This window comes from Centrocercus urophasianus, unplaced genomic scaffold (assembly GCF_019232065.1).
Source record: "Centrocercus urophasianus isolate 14NV4802_14NV808 unplaced genomic scaffold, USGS_Curo_1.0 seq_462, whole genome shotgun sequence".
NCBI lineage: Eukaryota > Metazoa > Chordata > Aves > Galliformes > Phasianidae > Centrocercus > Centrocercus urophasianus.
In genome coordinates, this window is record NW_024885047.1 from 1 (window position 1) to 9829 (window position 9829).

The following is a 9829-nucleotide window of genomic DNA, read 5'->3' on the forward strand; positions in this document are numbered from 1 at the left end:
AAATGGGGCTTTTAATCAAGTGATTTATGTCAGATCCGCAGCCCGGGATTAAGCTCACAGCAGCAGGAGGGGGAGAAGAAAAGAGGGGGGGGGGGGGGGGCCATAAATCAGCGCTCTCCCTGGGAGCGGTTTGGCTGTGGGAGCTCAGCAAGCGCGTGTTTACATCATCAGAAAGTGCTGCTCTCACCATCTCCTGCTCATTTCCTGGGGTGAGCAGGAGGGCAATTAAATATGATAATAAGCAGAGCGGCTCCACGCTGCACCGCGAAGCCTTCGCAGGGAAGGTGCTGCTGGGCTGGGGAGGGGGGCACAGGCAGCCCTGCAAAGGGAGATGCTGCCTGCTGTCCCTATGGGCAGCTGCACAGGAAGGGGAGCCCCAGCAGCGCCGTGCTCCGTCAGCCCTCAATGCATTTTGGGCTCCCCTGCACAACTCTTTGTCCTCTCCCCCTTTTCCTTTTTCTCTCCTTTTAAAGCCCTCCGGCTGCACAGGACCCCAGACAACCTCCTGGCCTTGGCCCAGGTTCTGCCTGAGCTCTGCTTTGTCTCTCTGCCAGTCACCGTCACACCGTGTTTGTAATTCCACCTCCATGCAGCTCCACTCAGGTTTAATGGGTGGCACTGGGGATGCTTTCCCCCCCTCCCCAGCCCCCCAGCAGCCAGACCCAGCCGTGCTCTCAGCTGTACATCACTCCCTGTCAGCTCGCACAGCAGACACTTCTGGGCCGTGCTTTCATCCAAACAAAATGTCACTTCTGCCCCGGGGCTGGCTGCAATAACTCCATTCCTGTGTGCAATCCGAGCACTGCCACCGTGCAGAGCAATCCCACAGCCCCACTGCACGGACTGACGCTGGGATGTGCCAAAATCCCCACCTGTGGGTAAGGGAAGAACATCCCTGAGCATCCCACGGTCCTCCTGCAACCCAGTGTGAGGATGCACAGAGCTGGGATGGATCCAGGAGCCCCAGGACCCCTCTGTCCACACCCCATAACTCTCCCTTTCCCCTCCCCATGAGGTTTGGTTCTCCAGCCCGTGTTCTACATTATTTGAAGCTGGTGTAAGGCTCGCTTGTCTTTGTTACAAATTTATAACAGAGACAGAAAGCCTGCTAGGAATGTAATGCTCTAATACAGGAGGCCATAAATCTCAGCCTTTGTTGTGCTTGGGCCTCACTAAATCACTGCTTTTCCCTCTGAATATTAATCTGCTCTAAAAGTGCTGAGCGGTGCATCTTTCCCAAATGGCTTTTAGGGGAAAGGCTGATGTAAGGGCCGTGGCACAGCCCCATAGGACACGGGGAGCAGGGATTGGTGCTGCAGGGATGGGGGGAGCGGGGCAGGGGGGATGCAGGGAGCAAAGATTGGTGCTGGAGGGGCTCAGGACCGGGAGCATCACCAGCCACGTGCCATAGCAGCACCAGCATGGGGATGCCCAGGGTAGGAGAAAAGCCATCAAATGGGCTCCCTGGAGCCAAAGGGAGGGCTGAAAGGTGTTTGGCACTGGTGGAGCTGGAAAAGCTCTCCCCACGCCAAAGCACACACAGCCTTGGAGCTCTGCACCATTTAATTTGCCCGTTGTTGCAGAACAGAATGCAGTAATTTATGGGGCTCTGCTTAGTTTGTTTCCTCCTTGCTCTCAGTGCAGCTCGGAGCTGCATTTCCCCTGCTTTGCTCCTGCAGTGCTGCAGGGCCGGAGCTCCATCCTCCAGGAGCTCTGTGGGGTCAGAGAGCAGCAGGTTTGGGGTATGGCTGCAGGTTTGGGGTATGGCTGCAGGTTTGGGATATGGCTGCAGGTCTGGGGTATGGCTGCAGGTTTGGGGTATGGCTGCAGGTTTGGGGTATGGCTGCAGGTTTGGGGTATGGCTGCAGGTTTGGGGTATGGCTGCAGGTTTGGGATATGGCTGCAGGTCTGGGATATGGCTGCAGGTCTGGAGTATGGCTGCAGGTTTGGGATTTGGCTGCAGGTCTGGGACATGGCTGCAGGTTTGGGGTATGGCTGCAGGTCTGGGATATGGCTGCAGGTCTGGGGTATGGCTGCAGGTTTGGGATATGGCTGCAGGTCTGGGATATGGTTACAGATTTAGGATATGGCTGCAGGTCTGCAGCTCTGCCAGAGGGTTTGTTCTGAGCAGCAAAGGGGTCACGGGGCTGCCCTGGGATCAGCCCTGACCTGCACACATCACTCAGCAGCACAGAGCTGCACCCACCTGGGGGTGGCAATGGGCTCAGACTGCAGGGTGCAACTGCTCCCATTATCCTGTATTAGGTGGGACTGGCTGTTCTCCTCAGCTGTATTTAAAGATTATCAGAGAAGCAGTCTTTCCCAGGAACATCACCCATTTATGGGAATTAAGACAATTATCTCAGACATTTTCTGCCCACCTCTTGCACTGAAACCCCCAACAATTTGCAGCTCCTCCCAAGCTCATCCTGCACCCTGAAAGCTCTGCAAAGCTCTGTTCTGCCCTGAGCTGAGGAGGACACCTGTGGGAGCAGCACACCTGGGCAGCATCCCATAAACCCTGGGTGTGAGCAGAAGAGCAGCTCCTGTCCTGCAGAGTGCAGCCTGGTCTGGGGGCTGTGCTGGAGGAGAACAAACCATTTTATTTCATTTTATTTTTGCTGAATGGAGCTCTTGGCCCAGCATCTCACCTGCTGCTATGGGGTTTCTCTGCATCCATAGGTTCCTGCTCTGCCTGTGACCAGTTGGTGCTGAGAGCACCAGCACGTGTGCAGCCACCACTGCAGTTTTGCAGGGCTGAGCTGTGTGTGCTGGCTGCTGAATGCTGCCTGTATGTGGAGAACTGGGGCCTGGCTTGAAGCAAAAGGGCTGCGTGGATACTGGGAAGCACGAGGTCTTCACATCTGCTCTTCTGCAGCTTCATATTTTGGGCACAGCGCTGTGGAGGTCATTGGAGCTGCCAGCCCTGCTCTGTGCTGCAGGGAATGCAGGCTGAAAGGCACTGCAGGGCAGGCACAAGTGCTGCCCAGGTGCAGCCTGCAGTGCAAACACTGCAGCACAAACACTGCAGCGTGCTGCTGCCTGCTGGCTGGGAATGGCTGTGCTGCTGCCCTGAGGTGCAGAGCTCCAGAGCTGCACCAGGAGATGCTTCACTGGTTTGCATTGTAGGGAAAAGGCTGGCTGAGATTCGTGCAGTAATTACTGTGTGGCCCCTTCGTAGTAGGAAAACACATCCCCTGATGATAGTAATGTAAACTATTGACTGGTGGCAAAGAGTGGGAGCTCGGGGCAGGGAGCAGAGCTGGAAGAAGTCATCAATAGGAATGGTATTATTGCATGTATGTGTGTTACTGTGGGACAGGGATCAATTCCCTCAAATTGCATTAGGGTCTGCTGAGCTGCTCCTCCTGCAGAGGCAGCTCCTGAGCTGCAGCTGCTCTGCACACAGAGTCTCTGCTCCTGGCCCTGTGGCACAGCCCTGGTTGTGGCAGCTGCTCCTGGGAAGTGCATGCGTGCCTTTTTCTGCCCTCTGAATTGACACCATTAAAATGCAGACATCCAGGATTGCACATTGGTTTTATTGCCACGGCAGAGGTGCAGGTACAGAGCTAAGCTTGCAGCAGACAGCTATCCCTGTACTGCATTCTGATTCTGTATTGCTAATAAGAGCCCAAAGTCACATGTTTAAAGTGCTGATAATTCCCCGACCTTGAGATGACTGTATTTTGTTTTGTCTGATTGTTCTAAAAGTTGTCTGACCTCTAAAAAAGACGCAGCACCAAGCCTAGCTTTCATCTGACAGTCAGTATAAATATCTACAGTCCATGAAACAATTTCCAAATATTTACATACACCAAAAACTAACAAATGCTAAAAACAGTTTCAGTATCCTCCTGTGGAGTCTACCACAAACCAGCAGCTGACGCTGGAGTGTATGAAGAATCATGTTTAAAAAGTCTGAGGGCAGCTGCATGACGCAGTGCTGAGCTGGGTAAGGTTTGAACCAAGTCTCAGCTTGTGAAAGAAAGAAAGAAAGCTCTGCAGGTTGTTGCCTCACAAGACCCAGAGGGATGCTGAATAATGCACACCTCTGTCTCCCATGGCAGCTGGGCTGCCCCTGTCAAGCTGCAGCAGCAGGATAAGATGGGAGGCATGGATGTGTGGCTGTGCTCCTGCACAGGATTCTAAAGTGCAGAATTCTGGACTTCCAGGCTAGTTCATTCTGCACCTGGACCCCTGTGAAAATGAAAAGCTGTCTTTCCTAATATTTAGGAGCACAAATACCTGGTCAGTGAGTAACAGCAGAGACAGCAGTATAAATAGGAACATATTTACAACATAAGTTAAAACGGTGGGGGTAGGGGTGCAGTACAAAGAGAAGCTGGTGCTATGCTCACAGCTGTAGCATTGTCTGCCTGCTAGTAAGATTGAGACAGAGGGAAAGGGCCCCTTAGGACTACTGACACCTCTTTGTAAAGCAGTCTGCAGGACAGACACTCTTTCCTTTTAAGGAGGTGCAGAGATGAAAGCTCCTTTCTTCAGCCTTGAGTGTCCTTGCTGGCTTCAGGCTAGACTCCATTGGCACCAGCCTTGCTGCTCTGAGATGCCTCCAGTTTAGTCTGAGTGGGAAAGTTGCAGATTTTAGGCAGTACCAATACCAAGGCTTCTTAAAATGCAACAACATTTGACTCAGATCAAAGCTCTTCAGGGTAAAGGAGCATTTTACTGTCAATATAAGCTCAGCCTGGACACCCAAACTGGCCTGAAGTGGACATCCTAAATCAAGGTGTAAGCAGCTGTATTGCAATCTATTATTCACAGAAAGGAAAGAATAATGGAAAAGGCAAGTTACTGTACATACATACATACATAAAGATACAGAAAGGCACTTAATACTGGGCTGGTTCTGACAGAAGATGAGTTCTATCCAAGTGTTTTAAAGCAGACTGCTAGGGAAGAGTACAAAGGGCACAGTGACAACTCCCTCCAATTTGCCTGGAGTCTGCCTCAGTAACATGCTGTGTCGTGTTCAACAGCCCTCAGTGCAGCTCTGATCCACAATTTCTCCAGTCACTGCTGAGCTTAACATTCAGAACACCCTGTAGCACAAATTTCCACAGCTGGACTATGAGCTGTGTGACAAAGCTACTTGAGAAAGCCTAAACATTCTGAAAAGCTTACCTCTTGTTGGAGTGGCTTAACTGGCACCTCTGAGACTGGTAATTTCTCTGGTGGCCGAGGTACAAACTCTTCATTCTTCGAGGAAAAAGGTAACTTTAAGTCACAGAACCCTCCTGGAAAACAAAGCTTCTAGGCAGACCCCATAAGGTCCCCTTCCTTGTCAGAACAAGGCTGTTCCCTGCAAGGCATCTTTGTGAACCCTATGCCATTTCCATCATTTCTCCTCCACTATTTAGTAGGGCTTTTGTGAAATAACTCCAGCTGCTGACACCACATCCTAACTGCCATACCCTCCTTTAGTTTTCTGTTACTGCTTTTATCAGATTGGACTTATACAAGGAATTCCCCTCAGCCTTGTGTTAAGAGCCACAGGCTCTGGCTTTGTAACCCTGGATGCATTGGTACTTTTTGTCCTGGATAGTTCAGCCCATGTTTGCTGGGGCAGCTGAAAAGAAGCCACCTTCAACTAAGATAAATGAACCTGAGTTGAAGCTCACTCTGTGTTTTTGCTCTTCTCTGACCTTTCCTGCCTGTGCAATGGGGGCAGGATCCACCAGGGTCTCCTGATCTTCAGGAATGGATGTCATCACTTCCTCAGTTTCACCTATCTAAGGAAGAACACAGAGCTCAGTACAGAATTTCAGTTCTTTTGGAGGGTGGAAAAACAGGATTCACGTCACAACACCTCACTTGGGTAATGGTTCAACCATTAACCTGAGAGCTTTATTCAAATAACTCACCTTATTTTCTAGAAGAGGTTGTGGCTTTACATCTATTAAGTACAAGGCACGCGAGAGCAGGAGCAGAGAAGGTGGAACATTCTCTTTTAAGTGCAGATCTAGCCACTGGGAAAAGAAAATTGGCTGCAAGTCAACACTTACTTAGCAGTCCTTGTACTTAGAAGATCTTAGAGCTATCTCGAGTTTGGCTACTGAAATTCTAACCTACCACAATGAGAAGAGAGAGTCTGGATGACTTTGGAATACCTACAGAATGGACACTAGAGAGGAAGTTTCCTCTTTCCTCTGTATCTCCTCGTATTTCCTCCCTTCCTTTGTATTTCAGATAAGCTGTAGATCATTCAGTACCTACAGCAGCATCTGTAATCTGTTTGAATGTTTGTAAGAGACTGGTGTTAGCTCTACTAGAAGTTCTGGCTACTTCAGAAGCTTAAAACAATTTCCCCCCCCCCCCTCCCAGTCTTTATTTTGCTTCTAACCAGCCACCCCCAGCTCTTTGCTCCACAAAGCAACATGCATATTTCACGCTTCAGATCTCAGCTGTGCAAATCAGGATCCATCTAAAAACCCTTGGAGGAATCCTCAGAGAAATCTGATTCTGTTCTGCATGAATGCTGTGCAGCATTCTGTCCTGGGAGAAACCTGACTGAATAACTGAACAGGAATCACTCACCTGTCTGAGCTGTTCCTTCAGCTGCTCCTCTGAGAGACCCAATGACCGCATCCCTCTGGCTCTGCATGCACTCTGCAGTTCAGACACACTTAAGCCATTGACTCCTTCCTTGGCAATCATCTGAAACGAAACGTTCCTATCTAGGCATACAGTAAAGCCAAAACTTGATAAGCTTGAGGCTAAATAAATGCCTTTAGATAAGCATAAAGTCACAGCAAGGCAGAGACGAGGCAGTACTGACTTTCTGACTAATGCATTCTGTCCTTGAAAAACGACAGGATCCACCCAGCTACAGAGGATGCAAAATGCTGGCCCAGATTTTTTTTTTCAGTACGGAGAATTTCACTTTTATGTGCAACCCTTCAGTGGCCCTGAGAACTGTGAAGATCGGATGCTTTAAAGCTGAGCCCGCAGTTAGTCAGGTATGTACTTTTGAAGTACATTTCTTTCTAGGAAGAGCCTTTCTACTCTTTCCTCTAAATCCCAGCAGGATTAACACCATTTCAAATCACAGTTCCTAGAGAATCATAAGATGTAGGCTACAAGTGGCTTCTGGAGATCCCCAGCCCAACCTCCTATTCAAAACAGAGTTAGGCTGAAAGCTGCTTTACACAGTTTGGATTTTTCCATTCCTCCAAAGCTGTACATCTGGGCTGATTTCAACTTACTTCATCATCTGCCTTGATAGTCCTGAGCCTCAGCAGAAGCTGAAAGCGGAGCAGATTGTTGGTGCCAATGGGCTGCAGCTCCAGCAATTTGCAAAGCGCTACCAACTGCGGCCGTTCCAGGTGTTCCAGGGTCAGTTCATCCTCAAAAAGCTTGGAGAAGCTCACGATCTCTTGGGTGCTGGGTTTGTGGCCAGTGTGACGAATCTTTAATTAAAGAAAAACAAAAAAACACCAACCCAATTAAAACAAAATCCCACCTTCTGAATCTTTCTGCCCCTCTAAAGAATCCCTTTCTGTTTTTCACGCTGGCATTCCAGCCTCTCACTGGAAACAGAATGATAGAATTAAAAGGCACATTTTACCTGGTGCACATAGGAAGAGAACTGTTTTCCTTGTCCTGTATCTGCTTTGTTCCTTTTGGCCATCTCTGCAATGGTCTCTTGCAAGAACTTTGCTAATTCCAGCTTTGCGTTTAATTTCTTTTTCTGCTTTTCTTCCTTCATTTAAGAAATAAAGCATAAATAGAACTTCCACTTGAAAACCAAAAGGGAGAGGGGCTGTAGGACAAAGATGAAATAAAACTCTGTGCTGTTGTATGGATGTCCTAACTAGACTGCTGGAATCTCTGAGAACAGCACAAACCTTTTTTGACTCTGTCTCAAACGTTGAGGGCAGCATTTCAGGAAAGAGTTTCAAGAACACTGGCAACAGAAACTCCATGAAGGGAACAACGATAAACACCAGGAAAGGAACCAGCCGGAAAAGATCTGCACAGGTCCTCAGCAACTGCACAAAGAAGAGCACAGCAGAAGCTATTATTCAGCTGGAGGAAAAGAAAGAACTGTCCCAAAGAAGCACGGAAACCACGCAGTTAAATGTCTTTTGCTACAGTAAGCCTCTGAATACGCCATTATAGCAAGTTGTTGTTCGTGTGCCTGGCACTTACCCTTCGTCTCTCTCTCCTAGTGAGAACCTGACCATGCAGCAGCCTCCACACCATCCTGGCAGCAACCTTAGTATCAATCCAGAGCAAGTGGAACCCATTGTAATAATGCTTCACTTCACAGACAATTTTTTGGTGCCAGGATTTTTTCCCTACGGGGCTTTCTGTGCCTCCTGCTGGTGTTGGGGTGGGTGCAGCACCTCGGGTGGGTGCAGGCTGCTCCTGGGGCTCCCGGAGCACACAGGTGGATGTGTGGAACCATTGCACGGCTTCAGCTGCAGGGTGAGGCAGGCGGGGGTCCGGCTGTGCGTGGCGCTGGCGTTGTGAAGGGTGTCCACAAGTCTGGTTTAAGTGCAAATCCACCAGTTGGACCAAAGCAATCGCTGGAGAGCATGGAGAGATGGAGTGCAGGAGGAGCTGGGAGCCTCTGGAAGCAGAGAGGTGGTTAAGAAAAGCACGGTGCTCCGTGGCTAAGCTGCCTGAACACCAATTTGTGTGCTTGGTGCCACAGCCTGTGAAAATAACCTCACGGCTGCATCAATGCCTGCAGCTCCGAGCACTGAGCAGTAAGCAAAGCACCGAAAATCCCACGGCGACAACTTTAATTCGGGAGGAGGACAACACGAGGCTTCTCACTGCTCCTAGGGAGAGCTTCCACGGGCTGCCAGGAACGCCTGAGCATAGAGGGCAGAGCCGGGTGCCCTCTGTCCCCCTGTGCCCTCCGTCCCTCGGTGCTGAGGCCGCACACCGGTGGCTGCTGAGGCCGGCTGGGTGCTCACAGGAGCGCTGAGCCCCCGCTGCGCACTGTGCCAGCTGCAAAACCCAATAAATGAACCCAGCCCTGCGATCCCCGGTACCGAGGCTCCATCCCCGCGGGATCCGACGCATGCACGCCTTACCTGGACCTGAGCCTGGGCTTGGCCAGCGCCAGTAGCGCGCTCCAGCTGCGCAGTGCCATGATGCGGTGCCCCCGCCGGCCCCGCTCCCCGCCCGGCGTCCAGCCTCGGTCCGCCGAAGCGATCCCATCGCACCCTGCTCCCGACGCTCTAGCTCTTCAAGAGGAGCTCTATGGTTCCCTCCGCGTCGCTCCCTAGCTTCGCGGCACAACCTCTACGGCGGGAACCAATCAAAACGCAGGACACAACAGCGGAAGGGCGGGGGCGGGGCATGACCCGAGGTGACCCTGGAAGCGGCCTCTCATTGGCTGCGAGGGAAGTGGCGGTAAGATTTAAGGGGCGGGGCTTAGCGCGTGATGCCCTATGGGTGACGCCACGGTGAGGTGGTGGTGGGAAGTCGTGACGTGAGGTACGGCGCTGCGGGGCGCGAAAGGCAGCGGCCTGCCTCCTTCCCTCAGCCTCGAGTCGCCCTGCAGGTGATCTCACAACTATGGAGAGCTGTGAGATCGTGCCTTTTGATGTCCTCACCTGCAGCGGGCGGGAGGCAGCGCCGGTTCCTCACACGCCTTCAGGGCTGAGAGGAGGTTTGTGCGGAGCTGCGATGTGCTGGGGGTGCCAGCAGGCCCTGAGCGATGCCGTGTCAGCCTCACAAAGCATTCTCAATGAGGAACAGGTTTCTCTCATTGTGGCTAAGGCAGGTGAATGGTGTTTAAGATGAGAAATTGGGAAGGCTGGATAAGAAGCTCAGCAGGGTGTGCAGCAGGGCT

The 9829-nt window shown here is 51.2% G+C and overlaps 1 protein-coding gene across 4 annotated transcripts; it reads right to left on the reverse strand.

The window, feature by feature from the left end:
• Positions 1–3520: 3520 nt before the first annotated feature.
• On the reverse strand, positions 3521–9139 carry LETM2 (leucine zipper and EF-hand containing transmembrane protein 2). Of its 4 annotated transcripts, none has more exons than XM_042834481.1 (10): positions 9066–9139; positions 8170–8593; positions 7866–8009; positions 7586–7720; positions 7224–7427; positions 6556–6675; positions 5883–5987; positions 5664–5750; positions 5143–5217; positions 3521–4580 (listed from the first exon to the last, which is right to left on the reverse strand). In XM_042834481.1, exons 1-10 carry the CDS (start codon positions 9122–9124, stop codon positions 4530–4532), a joined length of 1404 nt encoding a protein of 467 aa, XP_042690415.1. In that variant the 5' UTR covers positions 9125–9139; the 3' UTR covers positions 3521–4529. The 4 variants fall into 4 exon arrangements, 2 of the variants coding, with proteins under 2 accessions (XP_042690415.1, XP_042690414.1); XM_042834480.1 differs by having other exon boundaries at positions 5640–5750; XR_006171387.1 differs by having other exon boundaries at positions 4557–4580; positions 5143–5255.
• Between the last annotated feature and the right edge of the window lie 690 nt (positions 9140–9829).

Bases quoted from the DNA above. Each gene is read 5' to 3' on its own strand.
- LETM2 (XM_042834480.1), bottom strand. From the start codon at position 9,124: ATGGCACTGCGCAGCTGGAGCGCGCTACTGGCGCTGGCCAAGCCCAGG. The intron at 8,010-8,169 runs GTAAGTGCCAGG...TTCTTTGTGCAG, and splicing joins CTAGGAGAGAGAGACGAAGG to TTGCTGAGGACCTGTGCAGA. The intron at 4,581-5,142 runs GTAAGCTTTTCA...TTTCCCACTCAG, and splicing joins TTAAGCCACTCCAACAAGAG to ACTAAACTGGAGGCATCTCA.